The sequence below is a fragment of the Maniola jurtina genome, chromosome 5, assembly GCF_905333055.1.
Source record: "Maniola jurtina chromosome 5, ilManJurt1.1, whole genome shotgun sequence".
Classification (NCBI taxonomy): Eukaryota; Metazoa; Arthropoda; class Insecta; order Lepidoptera; family Nymphalidae; genus Maniola; species Maniola jurtina.
The window spans coordinates 13764515-13783598 of NC_060033.1; the positions used below are offsets into that span (position 1 = coordinate 13764515).

The 19084-nt window shown below is 39.1% G+C and overlaps 2 protein-coding genes across 3 annotated transcripts in view; one reads left to right on the plus strand and one right to left on the minus strand.

Annotated features, from left to right (window-relative positions):
• LOC123865322 overlaps window positions 1–7001 on the minus strand; it is a 38718-nt gene extending 31717 nt beyond the window's left edge. For both annotated transcript variants that reach the window (XM_045906283.1, XM_045906282.1), the window contains exon 1: window positions 6769–7001. In XM_045906283.1, coding sequence (XP_045762239.1) covers window positions 6769–6836 — 68 coding nt within the window. In that variant the 5' untranslated portion in view covers window positions 6837–7001. The remainder of the gene's footprint in view (window positions 1–6768) is intronic.
• A 2547-nt stretch (window positions 7002–9548) lies between these two features.
• On the plus strand, window positions 9549–13579 carry LOC123865330 (zinc finger protein 888-like). The gene is made up of 5 exons (XM_045906301.1): window positions 9549–9690; window positions 10288–10923; window positions 11500–11665; window positions 12568–12699; window positions 13352–13579. The coding sequence occupies exons 1-5, from the start codon at window positions 9630–9632 to the stop codon at window positions 13554–13556; spliced, it is 1200 nt and encodes a 399-aa protein (XP_045762257.1). The 5' UTR covers window positions 9549–9629; the 3' UTR covers window positions 13557–13579.
• Window positions 13580–19084: the final 5505 nt, after the last annotated feature.

Below are 19084 nucleotides of genomic sequence, written 5' to 3' on the forward strand. Positions count from 1 at the left end.
CTTCAGGCTGCAATAATGTTCATGGGCCGTGGTAACCTCCTTAATATCAGGTGACCTGCTTGCTCGTTTGCTCAGTATTTCTAAAAAGACACGTTTTAGAACACAAAAAACAATAGACTTTACTAACGTCATACGCACTACTCTCATTATAGTTATGCCTACGTAGGTACGAGAACCGTGAGGGTCTTACATAATCGTCATTACTCATTACTTGGCTGTTGCCATCTATTTGTTCCGGCGCTGGTAAATTGGACGTGCGAAGAGCCACTCAATGGCAGACGTGCTTGTGACGTCACAACCACTATGCCGACTGCTATTAACCAGTTAACGATGTATGTATCGTATTATTAAGTATCTGTATATCTCTATAAAGTACTGTACCAGCAGCAATATAGCTGTCACGCTAAGTTCTTCGACTCGAATCTTTTTATAATGCTTCTGGTAGCATTTTGTACATTAGAAGCTGGAGTAGTGTAAAAGGTCATTCAGAAGGATACCTCGTAGATGTGGTTTTCGGGTTCACTTGAATTTATTAAAATTCTTCAGACGCTCTTTAAGATTGAACCAGGACCCTGCAACACTGGTAACAAAGATTCGTAGCTCGACGCTCCAACACCATTTATGGACATCGATACCTTAAGTTCTACCCAATAGCTTCGCCTTTCTGTTTTCTTCTAGCTAGGTATGTACCTAATATGCCATAGGCTGTGCCCTGAGGTAACTGTAGAGTTAGTAATCCTTTTTCCACGTCCAAGATTTCTAACTTCATCGATATTTAAGATAGCAAACGTTTTCACGAGTACCTAAATCATCTTGCATTGTGCTTACGTTTTGAATGTTGAAATGATTTAACGTCCCTAAAACCATAAAAATTAATTGCCGATCAAAATGCCACATCAATAAATTCGGCATTGAGTGGCAATACAAACAAATAATTTAATTGAATCACCGACCAAGACGCTGGCAGGGTTCCAGCATAGCGAAATACTTAGTTTGTTTTTGGGGGATTTTAAAATGTTTCCTCACTACTGAATGACCTCTAAAAGGCTTTAATATTTAGGTCAGTGTTTTGGGAAGAGATGTAATCAGCGAGCGTGACGAAATGATTCTATTTATATAAAAGGTAAAGGGTGTAGGTCCAAGTTAATAATGGCTTTGTTCGTGTAGAAAAGGGTCTTTTTTAGTCTTTGTAAATCTGTCATACGCCATAAACCTTTCGATTGGTATATTTCTAACACATTATAAGAAGAGTCGCATTTTCAACCGACGGGTATAGACATAGGGACATGGACTTTTCATTTCTTGATGGGATTTTCAAATTCTACGTTGGAGGACCAAGGAGAAGATAGTTCAATGGCAATTTAACACCGGGAAGGGCATCATTGGCACAACCTCCACTATAGCTGGTATACAGAGGCGCTGGAACCAATAACTAGTCGGCGCAAGCCTGCAGTAGATGTCTCTACAAGAAACCTCTGACCAGCAGTGGATGTTTATCATTTGACGAAGATGGCGTCCTACGCAGTTGTAGAAGAAATCTACACATTTACTCATTTGTGGTTTGATAACGAGAGATACTTAAACCATAAAACGTGCAAAAAACACACCAATTTTGAACAAAATTCGGAAGAACTCGAGTTTTTACGCGGACGAAGTTGTGGGCAAATACCAGTGTAGCCGTAGGGACGGTTTTAGATCGTGTTTTATGCCTGTATCTGTTTTGAGTTCAAAGGAATTTATTTTGGCGCCAAAATATATTGTCAACGACATCTCGTTGGCACGCTCGAGTGCAAATCTGCAAAGTATACCTAGTGATGATTGTTGGATTATAACAACTCTCAATGATGACTCCAACACAGTTGAAGATAAGATGACTCCGAACAGATGATCTGTAATTTTGATGCCAGCTAAGTACTTAAAAATGGTCAAAGGTTTAGGAAGTGGGTTGCAAGTGGCTACCCCAAAGGTCCATAATCTATAACCAATTCTAGGTGCTTATTCCATCCGTAGCACTATTGACTATTGGCCTAACTACTCTGATGCACTTTCAAGTTACGTCTCAAAGTATGCCGCAGTGTAAAGCCGTTGTACGTTCATCGTGGCAATCTACATCTACGTGAAACGCCGTTGAACATCGCGTTTGTGCCCGGGACATAAGCAATTTACGGAAAAAATTGCTAGTAGCTATAATAAATAGCTACTGAATCGTCATTGATGTAAAATAATAATACGCGTCCAGAAATAAAGCGCTCAATTTCAATTATGGAAAACGAGTGGAACGGCTGCGACGCATGTAGCGTGGCAATCTTACGGCCGGTGCCATTTACTTCAATCGCTCTATTTACCTATGTCCAAGACCTTAGCAATCACTGGAATTTGGACTTCGTCTGTGGTGGCATTTGCTGGCGCGCGTGTTGTGACTTTTTGGAGTGTTTTTTTGTTAGTAGTGGCCGGTTTTAGTGTTCTGCTGGTGTTTATTGGTGGTGGAACTGACTGGGAAGCGCTCTAAAGGGGCGCCGCGTGTATGACGGCGGGCGCTGGCACAGACGAAGTCCATTCTTATACATATATAGTTTCCCTAACTTGTAAATAACTACAAACTTGACATTGGCTAATCAGTGTAAAGACAGACGAGAGAAAAAAAACACTGGAATTATTGTGACGTAGGTACTGTCATCATCATCGTCATCGTCAACCGAAAGACGTCCTGAGCTTGACATAGGTCTCTTGTAGAGACTTGCACACGCCACGATCTTATGCCGCCGCCTGCATCCAGCGGTTCCCTGCGACTCGTTTGATGTCGTCGCTTCCAAATTCCAATGCTACTCTTTCCGGTGTGAGGTCGCTATTTTTAACCCCCGACCCAAAAAGAGGGGTGTTATAAGTTTGACGAGTGTATCTGTCTGTGGCATCGTAGCTCCTACACTAATGAACCGATTTTAATTTAGTTTCTTTTTTTGTTTGAAAGGTGGCTTGATCGAGTGTTCTTAACTATAATCCAAGAACATCGGTTCAGCCGTTTGAAAGTCATCAGCTTTTTTCTAGTTACTGTAACCTTCACTTGTCGGGGGTGTTATAAATTTTTGATTTACACTTGTATCATATGATTCCAGTTCCAGATTCCTATCGGTTTTTCGAACCCAGTCGATTCAATCTTTTTGACGGCTGAGAAGTGGGCTGCGAATGCTGGTCCGCGCAATTATACGAAAAGATTGAGTTTAGGTACTTAAACCTGAGAGTGATTTTATATAAGTTTCTAGAGACTGGCAGCACTGTGGCAAAGGTCACTTGTTTTTATACATTACTTCACCACCTAATCTTAAGTAGGTACCTACTTAGATAATATATTAGATTTACTTTATGCTTTATTCAATAAGATCCAAATAATAAAAATCGTGTGGCATCAATAGAATAGAATAGAATAGATTTTTATTCAAATAAACTTTTACAAGTGCTTTTGAATCGTCAAATAATTTACCACTGGTTCGGAATACCGTTCCTACCGAGAAGAACCAGCAAGAAACTCGGCGGTTGCACTTTTCAATTGTTCAATTTACAATAATATTCAATAATACAATACTACTCTGCAAACATATTTTTATTTAAAAAAAAACTTATCATTATTGAAGTCTGCCACTCTAGCCCAGTACGGATTCACACATCTTTGAGAACATTAGGGATAAGTAGTTCATGCCTGATGCAGCTTTCCTCAAGATATTTACCTTCACCGTTAAAGCAAGTGCCGATTTAATTACTTAAAACGCACATAACTCCGAAAAGGTAAAATTGCGTGGCCGAGATCGAACTCCCGATCTCCAATAGAACAGTGACGTCTTGACTACTAGCCTACTAGGCTAGGTATAGGTACATTATACATATTAAACGATGTACTAGTATGATTGATAGTGACAAGGCTTTTATGAAGTCATACACTCATATCACTCGTAATAATAGACACAATCGCTTTAAAAGCCGTACCTACTTATACCACTTTATAATAGAAGGCCCCACATTAACTTTATCATTACTCACTTACATATATACTAAACTAGAGTTTATGCCCGCGACTTCGTTCACGTGGATTTGGGTTTAAAAATCCCGCGAGTGTTTTGATTTTTCGGGATAAAAAGTAGCCTAAATATTCGTCTCCGGGATTTTGATGGCTAGGAATCGATCCTATTAAAGGATTAACTTGTTCACGAAACACCTTGTAAAGATTGCCAGTTCGAATCCCGAGCACAGTCAATACGACTATGTACTCGTAGAGTACCTAATCGTAGAATCTACAGGTGGTCTACAGTCTATTGTCTACACTCTACACCATAGAGGTTCTGTGGTCTACACTCTACATCACTGACTGTAGATTCTACGGGTCTCTACGGTTAAAATCCAATAAAATGTTTTTAATAAGTAGGTAGGTTATTCTCTTATACGAAATAGACACCTGAATATTAATTCATAATGAAATAAATTAAATAATTTCTTATTTGGGATATTATGAGCGACAAAATACAAAGATTAAAAAACAAAAAAGACTTTTTCTACCACTCTTTCAGGGCGGTCTGGAAAATAACTACACCCATGCAAGAAATCACGTGGATCCGCTGCTCCGTTTCGACGTGATTGAAGGACAAATCAATAAACCAACAAACAAACACACTTTCATTTCATTTTCATCACATTTATAACATCGGTAGTGAGGTAGTGTAATGATTATTATAATTTATTATCTACCATGGACGTAATACTCTACCTAGTCTATACTCTACTCTGTCTACAGAACAAGTCAAATAATAACATTGTAAACTAACAAATAGGTAGGTACCTAACCTATTAAGTAAGATGGATAGTCCATGAGTCACCTCAGCTGTCCACGCTGTCCATCATGGAGTCTCAGAGGAATGTATTTAATTACAATGTACCTACTCATAAATATTAATACCATTTCGTACTTATTTGTTCACGCATTCTAACCACGTGCTACGTAAGGAGCATCGCACGTAGGGTTGCTACGTCTTTGCTTCCCTACCTTCTATAGGTATCTACTAACTACCTTGAGAAAATAAAGGGCTTTGAAGATTTTTGTTTACCTTGTAGTCCACTTACAGTGTTGTTACACTTCTATTTTTCGCAAGCTTTTAATTAAGCAAGATATTTCGATTTTTCCGTTCCGTACCTCAAAAGGAAAAACGGAACCCTTATAGGATCACTTTGTTGTCTGTCAGTCTGTCTGTCGTCCGTCCGTCCGTCCGTCCTCGTGTCTGTCAAACCTATAGGGTACTTCCCGTTGACCTAGAATCATGAAATTGGGCAGGTAGGTAGGTCTTATAGCACAAGTAACGAATAAATCCGAAAACCGTGAATTTGTGGTTACATTATACAAAAAAAATTAAAATGTGTTTCAGTTTTCAAAGTAAGTACTGTACCAAGTGGGGTATCATATGAAAGGGCTTTACCTGTATGTTCTAAAACAGATTTTAATTTATTTTTATGCATAATAGTTTTTGATTTATCGCGCAACTATACGGATAAATTACCCGAGTACGGAACCCTCGGTGCGCGATTCTGACTCGCACTTGGCCGGTTTTTTTAGATGATAATTATAATAACTGTCAACCCTAAATGCGCGTACCTACGTTGTATAGTCACAGAGGGGCATCTTCTCATTGTGGTATCGTGGTATGGTGGCCGGCCTGAGACACGCGTCGTCTCGTCGAGAGGAATTGACGCGTTGACCACGTTGACATAATATTTCACTTTTATTTCTGCGGATCTATTTCTAATGGCGCCACCGTTGCTGGACGTTGAGACTCGGAGAATGGTATTGAAATGATTATTGTTCGTCCAAGATTTTAAACTTAAAAATCGGCCAAGTGCGAGTCGGACTGGCACACGAAGGGTACCGTACCTAGCGTACTTTTAATTTTTATTATTAGTTTTAAGGAGGCCATTTTGAAATTTCCGTTATTCGTTGTTATAGCGCCATTGGAACTACACTTTCTGGGATTCTTTCTCTATTACCGTTCAAGAGATACTGCCCACTGACAGACAGATGGACGGACGGACGGACAGACGGACAGCAGAGGCTTAGTAATAGGGTCCAGTGGGTACCCGGTACTTTACTGAACTTTATTAAAATATCTTGATACTCACTTTACTGAACTTTAGACCTAGTACCTAGTGGTAAACCAAATTATAATTTACACATACTAGGTCTACGCGTAGGATCCTATTCACCTCAGTACAAGGGACAAAGACATGATTTTTTTAAAAGGAAGCTTATGATAAGAAAGCTTGGGACGAGTTGCTCTATCAGCTTTGATAATTGTATTAAGTTTTAAGTTTATGTAGGTACCTATATTGTGAAATGGTGTAAAAAAAAATAGAGTTCTCGGCAGAGTTTTGTGAGCTTCTTCTTAGACTAGAGCGCGTTTAGAACCCTCGTACCTTTAATTTTACGTAGGCGTGAAATTATCACCATTAGATATACTTACCTCACCTAGGTTTTAACTTTAAGATAATGTACATTTATTTTGGAATAAATGATTAGACTTTGATTAGAGTTTTCAATTTTCATCCACGTTTTATCCAATTTGCTCCCTCACAACCTGTAGACGAGCCTTGTCAATTTATTGATTTATTGTGATCACAGCTGCGCTTATCTTCCTAACAATAATTACAACAACAACGTTTTCCAGCGCGTCCAGTCTCTATTGTGGTGTGACCTTCACGCGTTAAGATTCATCTGAGAGGTGGCTAAGTACTCACTCTTCGGAATGCTGCGAAATGCTATCTTTATCTTTGTGGGCCTGGCCTGAGCTACAAGAGTTGCCCATGGCGCCGCCTGCCGCAGGGCTCGGGATCACGGCATAGGTCCGAGCGGAGCACTACACACGACGGACTTTATGAAAACAAAAGCACACGCGTAACGCCCTGTTGTTTAGCATCGCCCGGTGCGAGACGAGCGCGAGTGTCCGTCGGCAGACACGTCCGACCTCGGCGCGGTCTCGGACGCGAATAATCGATGCCGGTTTTCTTCCCCCCACTGGGCACGCAGGGTTTCCGCGCGCGCGTCATTTCCACGCTTTTCAGTAGGTTTACTACGAGTACAACTCGGTAACGTTGATAGAATTCGATAAGGCCGCCTTTTGTATCCTCCTTCCGTCTGTGTTTTATGTTTTTTACTATAATGCTTCTTTGGGTAGTTCAAATAAAGAGTATAATAATAATAATAGATTCCAAGTACCTATCGAACGACTTCTTCTTCTAGTGCCATCTTCTATCGGAGGTTGGCAATCATTAACCTCTCGTCTGTGTTGGCATGGATCCTTGCGGGCGGCTTGTCTGTGTTGTCATGGATCCATGCCATCCATGTCTATACTACCTTGTCTTCTCTTATTGGATTTTAAGCTTTATTGGTCTTGAAATAGAGTTTAAAGTCTAATATTATAATATAGACAGATAAATAACGAATAATAAACAGTCATTCATTTCGTTCAAAGTACCAAGCGTTGCTTGGTATGTCAATTTGAATTTCACTTCCCGCGCGCAGGTGACGTCATTTCACACAGACAACGGAGATTTATTTTTAATACTTATAACAGACGAGAGGTTAAAGCTAACTGGATTTTGTTCACCGCTACCCTAAACAGTGACCTTGTACTCATGTTGAACCACTGGCGAAGGTTCTTAAGCCAGGATGTACGTCTACAGCTGGGTCTACGTTTGCCTTTTATTTTGCCCTGTATTATAAGCTGTAGCAGGTCAAATTTTGAGTTGCGCATTATATGGACCAGTTATTTGACAAATTCTCTTCTCTTGATCTCAAGGTATCTTCTCTTGATTAAACTGCCTTATTAGGGCTCAGTACATTCATACACTATATAAAATTGTACAGCCAGGCATCCCGGAAGGATTTGTCAATAAATATAATCCTGCCCGGCTAGCATGGGCAGTAGATAAAAATTGTATCCCCGATTATATCCACTGATTTTTATGAGATCAGTGGATATAATCGGGGATATAATTTTTATCTACTGCCAATTCTAGCCGGGCAGGGGTGTTGTGGGACACCTGATAGAAGCGAAACTGTAAGTATATGACTTATTTGTATAGGAAATAATAGGTAATGTCTGTGAGGTGTGTTTTCATTGTTTGGTTCAATGTGACACAACTAGGAATAATAAAAAGCAAGTGCAGATCGGTATTTCATTCACACGTAGACAGGTGTTACCTAGATGAGTGCAGAAGCTTGATTCCAAGTTCTTCTTTTAACACGGTACCTTTGCATAACATAGTTATTTCTTGTGTACCTACGGTTTCTTTAGTCGTCATTTATATGTAGTTATATTATGTAGTTTCATCCACAAAGAAGCGCAGATTCAAAATTGGTAGTTCTGAATTCAAACAGTGATCTTTAGGTTTATTTCACTCTGACGTCATTGGGTTTCACTGCTCGAAATCGATCAACGTTAGCAAAATCTTCAAACTCGCACTAAGGTTGAGTTTCCTCTTCTCGCTCGCCATCGTTGAAAGCTTTATGACGAAGTTTATTTTTTATATTTTTAACTGATAAGTATGACGTAGAGACGACAGGATGTTACCATAAGATGTTACAACGTTGTTATGAGTTGCTTTTTTATTGAATAACCGTCTACGCTGCGTCACAACTCACAATATAATGACGACGTTTTGTCGCTACCCATGCCCGGCCCACTACCGGTTTAAGCCATATTCCACCACGCTAGCCAAGTGCTGATTGGCAGACCTCACACACCTTTGAAACATTTTGGAAAACTCTCAGGCATACACCTCAGGTTTTCTTCACCGCTTTTTATTGATGCTTAAAACGCACATAATTAAATCCGAAAAGTTAGACGGGTTTTGCGTGCCCGGGATCGAACCCCCGACCTCCTAAGTAGAAGGTCTAATCTTAAAAAAGTATGTAGGTTGGTACCTAAGCTATTTCCCACCTGCGTATTCGTAGATTTTTTTAATTAAAGATTACTTAATAAATAATTATTAAAAAAATTAAAGAACATGACTTGCCCTGCCCATGCGCTGTCATATTGAATTAAAAAAATGTTGTAACCAGTGTTACTCGGGATGATATAAGGTTCTAACCGAATCCAAATCTGTTCAAGCGTATAGTTAAATATAAGTTTTTGGGCACGTCACGAAAAAGGTTTTATTCAAGAATTTATTATACTCTTATTCGTTGTTTGCCCAATCATGTTTTCATCAGATCCAATCGTAAAGGACATAATGAAAAATATTATATTAATTAAATATTAATTTCTTTTTCGATCCACGCGTTCCCAACTTATTTCGATTTTAGTGTCGACGAAAATGGAGACTGCCGCGTTAAGTAAAAATGTAGGTTTTAAGGTTTTATATGAGCATTATAATTGAATGTAATAAATCCTCTCTGCAGGTCACACACTGGCAGTCGACGTGACAGCCACCGTAATTCAAACTCAGAATACATAAAAACAAAAATGTTCCCAATGTTCCTATGTCAAATCATGTTGAATAGCAAGTGTCTTACAGTAAAGTGATTATGTACTTGGAATTTATTAAATTTTCCACATATTTTCAATAGTTTTAAGTATTTAATTCTTTTGAACACAATGCCTAGATGCTACATGAAGTCCATTCGGCCTCCGCGAGGAAGTTTCATACATGAAACAGGTGTGTTTATAACACGTTGCATAACGTAGTTTGTATCATGTAGGTATACTTATAATACTGAAATTCCTGAAAATAGCCGCGGATCCCATGCATTTTTTAATTCAGATAGATTTTTCCAACAAAAACGATATCTTCGTAGCAACTGTAGGAAAAGGAATAATTGCGTATCTTAAGAGGCATCTAATTTAGTTGATCAAAGTGCAAAGATTGCGATTTAAATTTTCATTAATGTTTTCTATTCTTTCTACTAAGTATAGTGCGCGATAGGTTGAAATGGGACCCACACACCCGCGCTTACACGCTGCGGGTGAGCCAAAGAGTATGTAACCACTACTGGAGTGAGCGCGGGTGACGTGCGAGTGTGCGGTGCGTCCCCCCGCCTCATACCCCGATTGCCATCTCAGCCTGTCGCGACTATAGGTTTTTTTTAGATAGATGCGGAATTAGAGCATCATCATCATCATGATCACTTATCACAGGCCCACTACTGAGCACAGGTGTCCTCTCAGAATGAGATGGGTTTATTATTTTCAGAATTGTCACGAGCTAAACCACGGTTTAAAGTTAGCTATTTAATTCATGAGATTCAATTTTCAGAGGACCTTAGACCAGTGCGTTCTCCAAAATCAGTGAAGAAGCAAAAGAACTTACTAAAACAAAGCGAAACGGTTTATCACGACAAAGTTCCTATTTCCACCCGCTTCTACCTTCAATTGCTGAAAAAAAGCCAATTCCTCAAACATTTCATAGACACCGAGAACTATGACTATGCTTCAGAAAGTGAAAAACCAATAGATTCCACAGAAGTATGCAAAAAAGCTGTCAAAAAAGAAAATCATGATAAATTCACTTACAACCTAAGATCTAACGAGGCAAAGACTGAAAGAAAAGTGTTCACAGAAACCCGAGCTCAAAAGAAAAACAGAAAACTCGCCAACCAACCGCCATGTTTAATTACAGATGATGAAATAAAAATAAAGGCACAGATAAAAAAGGATTTAAAAAAGGAGCCTCTGGCCCCAATCATCGAGGAAATAAAGAATAGGGAGCCATTGAAACCTGTTAATAAAGGTTTAGAAATTGATAAAATCGCGGAGAAGTTAAAAAGTTTGGTGAAAAACAATGCGGACGAGAAGCTTAACAAAGAACTGTTGGTTTGCAAGGAGTCTTTTGATAAGGATGTCGCGCCGATTGATTTGGAGGAAATGGGAGTAGTTAGTGTATCGGAAAAGGGTAAGCAAAATAACTAATATTAAGTCGGAACACACTTTTTATTGTGATTGTGACCAAATTTACACGTCCACTACTACTATTTGCACTTTACTCAATCGTGCGTTAGGACCATAGATTTAAAATTATTTGGATTTCTGTGGTGAGGACACACATCTCGGTTAATAGTAGGTATGTTTCTACTCATAAATATGATGTAGACAAAAGACTTTGGATAGAACCAGGCGTGACTTTTTTCTATTGTCCGCAAGAAGTAGCAAAAAATTCTATACGGTATAACCCGAACTTGAAGAAGAGAGTTCCAGCATAACATTTAATATACGAAGACAACTTTCGTTTTGCCTAGGTACACATTGTCATGTTCCTTCGTGTTGTTATCTCAATTGTCATCATCATCAACCGATATACGTCCACTACTGGACATAGGTCTCTTGTAGAGACTTCCACCGACCACGGTCTTGCACCGCCACCATCCAGTAGCTTTGTTCTCCAGACGACTAAATACAACAAATCTACAGATCCTCAAAAACGCACACAATGGAAAGGTTAATTTCACAGGTTTTCTTTTCCTTGTACCAGATTCTAATCAAGATTGGGATCGCCGCGCTCGCCCCAACCACCTCTGCTCGTACTGCGGTAAAGCCTTCGATCGTCCCTGGGTGCTGAAAGGCCACCTGCGTCTGCACACAGGAGAGCGCCCCTTTCCCTGCCCGCACCCGCAATGTGGCAGGACCTTTGCTGATCGGTGAGTAAGTTTATTTTTCCTTGAGATATCTGGAATCCAAATAGTTCCTACCTGGCACTTACGCTTATAATGAGAAAACAAAATGCTCCCGCTTTCAACCACGCTGCGATGCCATTATTCGATCAAAAGCAGAAACGGAAGTATGGTGGGACTGGAAGTGAGGGTATCGCTAAGTCGGAACTTACGAAAAAGGGTCTTCCTAAGAGAATAGGAAGGGTAGGTTTCTCCGATTGGTCCTGGGCGCTGAAAGGACATCTACGTCTGGGCACAGGGGAGGACTCCTTCCCCTGCCCACAACCTCACCTTCGCTGATCGGTGAGAATAGTATATATAGAATCTGCCCCAGGAAGGGCAGAAAGATAAAAGGGACCAGGAAGTTACAGAAAGTAACTTGTAGAGAGTCAAGAAGGCTCCCCTGGAAAATACGCCAAGAGCAAGTAAAGTATGAGGGGTTCTCCCGCGATTCAGACCATATAACCGAGAGATTTGTGGGCCCATCGGAGGTGGAGGATTGATCGTTGAGTATAGTCTCACCAATAGTAGTGAGGATAAAAGCTTCCACCGCCCCTGGGTGCGGTTCGTATCACTATTATTGTGATGTAAACTATACCCTCAGAATAGGTAAGATTTTACTTCTCACCAATTTTGATAGTATTCGAGAGTCGAAACAAAATAACTTCAAATTAAAATGGACCTGAAGATCCTTCATTTAAAGTCGAAAATTCAGTACCATTGATTTTAATTTCGCAACGTTTCCGCTTGGGGCGCTGGCTGCAAATATATTCACAACTTGACCATTAAAACAAGGCGGTTAAGGGCCATTTTACTTTACTCTCAAATACTGTGAGCGTTGGTGAGAGTAACATCTTGTAGTGAGGGTACCGAACGCATCTCGTTTCCAGTTCCAACCTGCGCGCACACCAGCGCACGCGCGGACACCACGCGTGGCAGTGGCGCTGCAGCCAGTGCGGGAAGGCGTTCAGCCAGCACCGCTACCTCGAGCGGCACCGCGCTGACGCCTGCCGCAAATACAGGTAACTTGCATTCAGAACACACAGTTTATGCCATTATAGCCCTACTAGCCGATGCCCGCGACTTCGCCCGCGTGGATTTAGTTTTTTTTAAATCCCGTGGGAACTCTTTGATTTTCCGGGATAAAAAGTAGCCTATGTGCTAATCCAGGATATTATCTATCTCCATTCCAAATTTCAGCCAAATCCGTCCGGTAGTTTTTGCGTGAAGGAGTAACAAACATACACATACACACACACACATACAAACTTTCGCCTTTATAATATTGTTGTAGTGTGTGTTATTGTATAGTCGTGTGTGTAGTGTGATGTCACCCTCCAGGTCTCTAACTACCCGGCGATGTAAAAGATCACGTCGATCCGTTGCGACGATATGAAGGTCGAAAAAATTAACCAACAAACAAATAGATAACTAACTACACTTTCGCATTTATAATATGGGTAGTGTTTTTCACCACTTATCAAAAAAACCGACCAAGTGCGAGTCAGACTCGCGCACCGAGGGTTCCGTACTCAGGTATTTTTTCAACATTTTGCACGATAAATCAAAAACATATTTCCTCTTGAGGTACGGAATCCTAAAAAGGAAGAAGTTCGGTGCGTATTTTACTACTTACTTTAGATAACGATTTTAATTTAAAAAAATCTCAACTAGGATGCACACAAGAAATCATGTAAACTGCGATACCAGCGCCGAAGTACCCGCGGTTCCACTGTACGGGTTCATATGCCACAACTGGTCTGCGAAGGCCAACACTGCTCAGCCCTGGGAGGACGGCCCCATTGATTTGACCATCGGAAAGAAGACTACCGATGATCTGGGGATTGATGTAACAGGGGACAATATGGGGATAAATTAAGCGTTTTCGACTTACACCCATGATAGCTTTTTAAGGAATTAAATGTCCGCGTAGGTTTCGGTTCTTAAAAATGGTAAAAATCTTAGATTTCCCTGGATAAAAAGTAGCCTACATTAGTCTCCGGGATGCAAGCTATCTCTGTACCAGGTAAAATGATGACAGAAATTGCTCTTGCAGAAATGGCTCTTCTCAGACTTGGGCGCGTTTAGAACCCTCGTAGCTTTAGTTTTAAGTTAAGTAATTAATTATCACCACTATATTGTACAAATGTAACAATTTCGACCATCAAAAGGAGTACAATTGTACCTAACTACTTTGAATAAATTATTTTGACTTTGACTTTGATGACCGCAACTTCTTTGGTGTGAATTCAGGTCTTTTAAAAATCCTTTAGGAGATCATTAATATTTTGGGACAAAAAGTAACCTGTGCCCTTCCCCGGGGTGCAAGCTAGCTTCTGTTCCAAAATTCGCATGCGCCGTGAAAAGCTAGCCGACACAGACAGACACGCTTTCGCATCACACTTGACACTTCACACTAATATTATAAAGGCGAAAGTTTGTGGGTATGTGTGTATGTGTGTGTGTATGTTAGTAACTCCTTCACGCAAAAAACACTGGACGGATTTGTCTGAAACTCAGAATGGAGATAGATAATATCCTGGATTAGTACATAGGCTACTTTTTATCCCGGGAAATCAAAGAGTTCCCACGGGATTAAAACCTAAATCCAGGCGGACGAAGTCGCGGGCGTCAGCTAGTTTATAAATATCTATGATAAATATAAACTGTATGGATAATGTGGGGACATTTTAACAGGTAACGGGTAACGGGTTATATGTATTAACAGGCGAAACTAGGTTTTTTAACAGGCAAAATGTAGAGACATTGCAGTGTTAGAAACTATGGATATATGTCGGGTTCGTTTGCTTTTATGGTGCGTATGTATGCCAATTGCAAATTTTAAGTGTCAGAGATAAAAACGCATGCGCAAGATAAATTTTATTAATTACGCATGAGTAAATCGTGACCAAAAAAAAGCAAACGAACACGACTGTAGACTTTACTATGCGCGATGGTTACAATGAATCAAGTGATAACATTGCGATGCCTTCTTTCAAAGGTGACACAAGGGGGCAGATAATTGGGGCACAGATTCACAAAATAATGGTAGGTAGAGCATATTACAAATACGAATGTTTGTTTATTTAGAGTTAAGATAGCACATTATATTTTAGTTTACAAATAAAAAGGAGTTCTTGAAAATATTTGTGGTTTTATTTTAAGAGATTTTTGTTCTGTAATCTGTAGTCCAGGTTTGAAAATAAAACATTTTTAAAATTTAAATACGTTTATTTACATTCATTTATATTTATATTATTATTCACAGCAAAACATCGAATGTTTAATTTAATTAGGAATACTTATTCTAAAACAATTTTAATTTTCTATTACAAATTATTTATTAACGAATAAAGGCACCAACCCACTGCTGCGCACGCCGCTGGGCGTGGCACGGATATACGGCGTACTATTCCGGTTACAATAACCGTGCAGCTGACTGCTGAGGCACAATGACATCACGACGCGAGCGAGAGAGGCAATACGAAAGACGTAGCGAGTGAACGGGAGGAACGCATTCCACAACACTGAGGTGCACAGCTATTGGAGTGTAAGCGAATGCACACCTGCGCACGCGCACGAGCTGTGCACACAACGCCCATCATAAGAACAATGTGGACGTGCCAACGAGTGATTTGTGAGAAGTTCGTGGGCATGTTATGCAAATCGCGGCGTGCATATGTTCGTGAGTGTTCGGGAGTGAGTACAAAGTACTTTGTATTGAGAGTGACACTCCGATGTTCGATGCGCGTTGTGTGTACAGTGCGTGCACTTGCGCAAGTGTGTACCGACCTTAAGGGCTAGCCCAAACCAAGCTTGCCGAGTGACGTAGCGAGTGCAGTCGAGGCGCGGCCTTTTTTATAATAATATACCATTTCAATCCTATATATTAAATAAAAAACCTCTTTTTAATTTGGTAAAAAAGCCATGTCTAGGCACCACATTACTCCGTCTGTGGAAGTCGCGCCTTATACGTTAGTTATTTTTTTGCGATTTGACTGGAAGCATGGGCTACCAGTGGATGATACCGCTTACATTGTCATAAGACGCAAACAAGCGTAGCGTGTCCGTGCGCGGCAATGGACGGCCGCCTTAACTATTTCGGATAATGTAATAGCAAATGTTAGAATTAAAAATTAGAGAAACATATTGACAGGGTTGTGCTATAAAATCTTACCTAGAAAATAATCATGGCCTAGATTAAGATATAAATTCTAGACTAAAAAGGCACAAAAAGATATAGGTACCTAACTATTACATTTTTAGTAGATACGGTTTCACTCGAATGCTTAATGATTTGATTTTTTTATAATACATATATCATTTTATGAAACTTGATTATTTTTTAATCGAACGAACATTTTTACTATTACAGGATTTATTATAATTATTATTCGATAAAATAAATTCGAATTTTATAGATTCAATTAATTCTCATCCCAATATTTTTATTGATTATCCATACTAATATTATAAATGCGAAAGTGTGTCTGTCTGTCTGTCTGTCTGCTACGTTTTCAGGGCCTAACCGCTGAACCGATTTTAATGAAATTTGGTACAGACTTGGGATACATCCCGGGGAAGGACATAGGCTACTTTTTATCCCGGAAAATCAAAGAGTTCCTACAGGATTTTAAAAACCGAAATCCACGCGGGCGAAGCCGCGGGCATTCTCTAGTGTTAAATAAATATCTAATTACATTTTGTACACGTATTGTAATTAAGTATATTAGTCAAATCACATCAAATAAGTACCTGTAACTTTCAGTTTCATGACAGTACACACACATAAGCACGCACGCATGGACGTACGCACGGACGCACACAAACGAAAGATAATTGAGTAAAAAAGCTATCACGAAAGCTATCTACAGTGTTGCCAGTCAATATAGAAGTTAATGTTATTTATTAATGAATATAGGAATGTGGCGTGTTGACATCGAAGTTTGTGCGAAAAACAAGTAAGAATCACAATATTCACTACAACCTACTTATTAAATACAAACAAGGTTAAATATCCATTATTCCCTTGGCACTTAAGTTTTGGATTGCTATTTTTATTGCTAATACTAAGACTAGTACATTCTCAAAATAGTACCTAAGTAAAAACTTTGCCTAAGTAATAATATCATTTGGCTCAAATGTTAGCCACTTTGATTATATTAAGTCAATATTATTTTTTAAACAGATCCTCTAAATTATACAGACTGAAAAAGGAAAAGTTCATAAAATTAATGCTAAGACCTTCAGCAAAAAATCAAATAAAATGATTTTAAATAAATAAACATTATCTGCACTTTAATACATTAGTTATGTACAATATTTATGTTATAGTCGATTGTACAAAAATAAATAAATAATTGATTTAAATAAATATCTTATACTATCTATGTATTTGGACATTAATTTCTTTTCAATATCGAATGACTAGTCATTTTCGAAAGAGAAGACTTGTAATTTTATGCACCGTAAGTCACATAATATAATTGATGTTCTTATTGACAATACCTTGCAGGCTCGTGTTTACCTGAAAACAAGAAAAATAATTAATTAAAGGAAATGCATTTAAAATTTCAACGGAAATACAAGACTCTTGGCGGAAAATGTATACTCGGTAGATACTAAATCATCATCGTCATCATCATCATCGTCAGCCTGTGGACGTCCACTGTAGGCCTTTCCTATAGAGTGCCACCACACCCGGTCCTCAGCCTTCCTCATCCAGCCACTTCCCGCCAGCCGCTTTATATCGTCGGTCCATCGTGCTGGAGGGCGTCCCACACTACGTTTGCTTAAACGCGGTCTCCACTCAAGGACTTTCCGGCTCCAACGGCTATCGCCTCTACGACAGGCATGGCCTTGCCCACTGCCACTTCAGCTTGCTAATAGTTTGGGCTATGTCAGTGATCAAAGATACTAAAGATAAAGATACTAAAGATAAAGATACTAAATACTGTGAAGAATATTACTTGAATGTTTTTTCCTGCAATATTTATCAAGAAAAAATCTTATGAGTTATGACAAAGTATTATGTTACCAAGATTTTATAGTTTGGACATTAAAATATGAGTTTAGATAGGTAGTGTATGAAACTCTACATACTTAAGTACTATGCAATTGTTTTATAAACTACTATTATAAAACAGTTGCAAATAAAAGGTTTTTAATAGTATCACACTAGTGTTTTAATAATACCTGATTTTGTTGTGTCATACACTACTTCTTTTAAAGTCACATTTAAAAAAAATATTGCAGGAAAAAAATTTGAAGTAAAATATCTACCGAGCATATATTTTTTTTCCGCCACGATTATACATTGGGCGCGTCGTCTCTTCTTCTTTATAGTCATATTCATTAATCACATAATAGCACGAGTTCTCTTGCGTTGGGTTCCCAGATCCTTCCGCATACAATTCACTAAGAGAACGAGATTTCGATTCTTAGTTTTTTACCCGACTGCGGCAAAGCCAAAAGGAAGGGTTATGATTTTAGCAGTCTATGTATGTATGTATGTGTGTGTGTGTATGTTTGTATCCAGATTATGTGTGTTCCACCGTAGCGCCTAAAACTGGACCGATTTTGATGAACGAGGTGTCAATCGATTCGTCGTAAAGGTCCGGGTGACATAGGCTACATTTTATACAAAAAATTGACCTAACGGATGTTACATGAAAAAAGTGGAGGTCTCCAAAAATTTTTTTTGCTATTGTATCGAGTGGGGTGTCTAATGAAAGATGAGAAAATTTTGAGTTCATAAATATAAATGTTAAACAATATACCAAGCGACAGAAAAACAATTTTACTATAATATTTCAGCATTTACTAAGACGACCGCAATCGGGTTTTAGTTTTGAACTTTATCTTGTACAGTTCTAATCAGATGTTAGTGACAAAAACCGAGACCGAAGGCTTGAGGTACTCTCCGAGGCGCGGAGGAAGCGTATGGGCCAAATGTGGATCTCCAAAATCGACCAACCAGTTACTGACTTGGTTCAACTTTGCTTAGCAATTGATTGGCACGCGTTGTTAGAACTACTAGCTGTAGGCCACACGTTTCCTTTTCTCCTTAGATTTTGACCAATCCTAATTATAAACAATTGTATGGGGAAGCACTGGTCCCTATAATACGGGCTGTCCTAGTTTATGGGCCAGGACTCCACGAAATGCATGTACCTACTTAAACAAGATAAATAAATTTTCATTTCATTTCACTAGTACACGTACTCATGTCTGATTTGTTTTTTTTTTAATATTTTAATTTAACGAAGCGCATGTAAGTAGATATAACTAACACAATATTTGTACGCCACTTCGGCTAATGTGTTGAACCTTGTAATCATATCATCATCTTTTATACACACATTATGCAAATAAATAAATTATATTCTATTCTATTCTATTCTCACG

Excerpts from the sequence above, each read along its gene's own strand:
- LOC123865330 (XM_045906301.1), top strand. The coding sequence starts at position 9,630 with ATGCCTAGATGCTACATGAAGTCCATTCGGCCTCCGCGAGGAAGTTTC. Across the intron at positions 10,924-11,499 it reads AGTTAGTGTATCGGAAAAGG|ATTCTAATCAAGATTGGGAT; the intron begins GTAAGCAAAATA and ends TCCTTGTACCAG. Across the intron at positions 11,666-12,567 it reads GGCAGGACCTTTGCTGATCG|TTCCAACCTGCGCGCACACC; the intron begins GTGAGTAAGTTT and ends TCTCGTTTCCAG.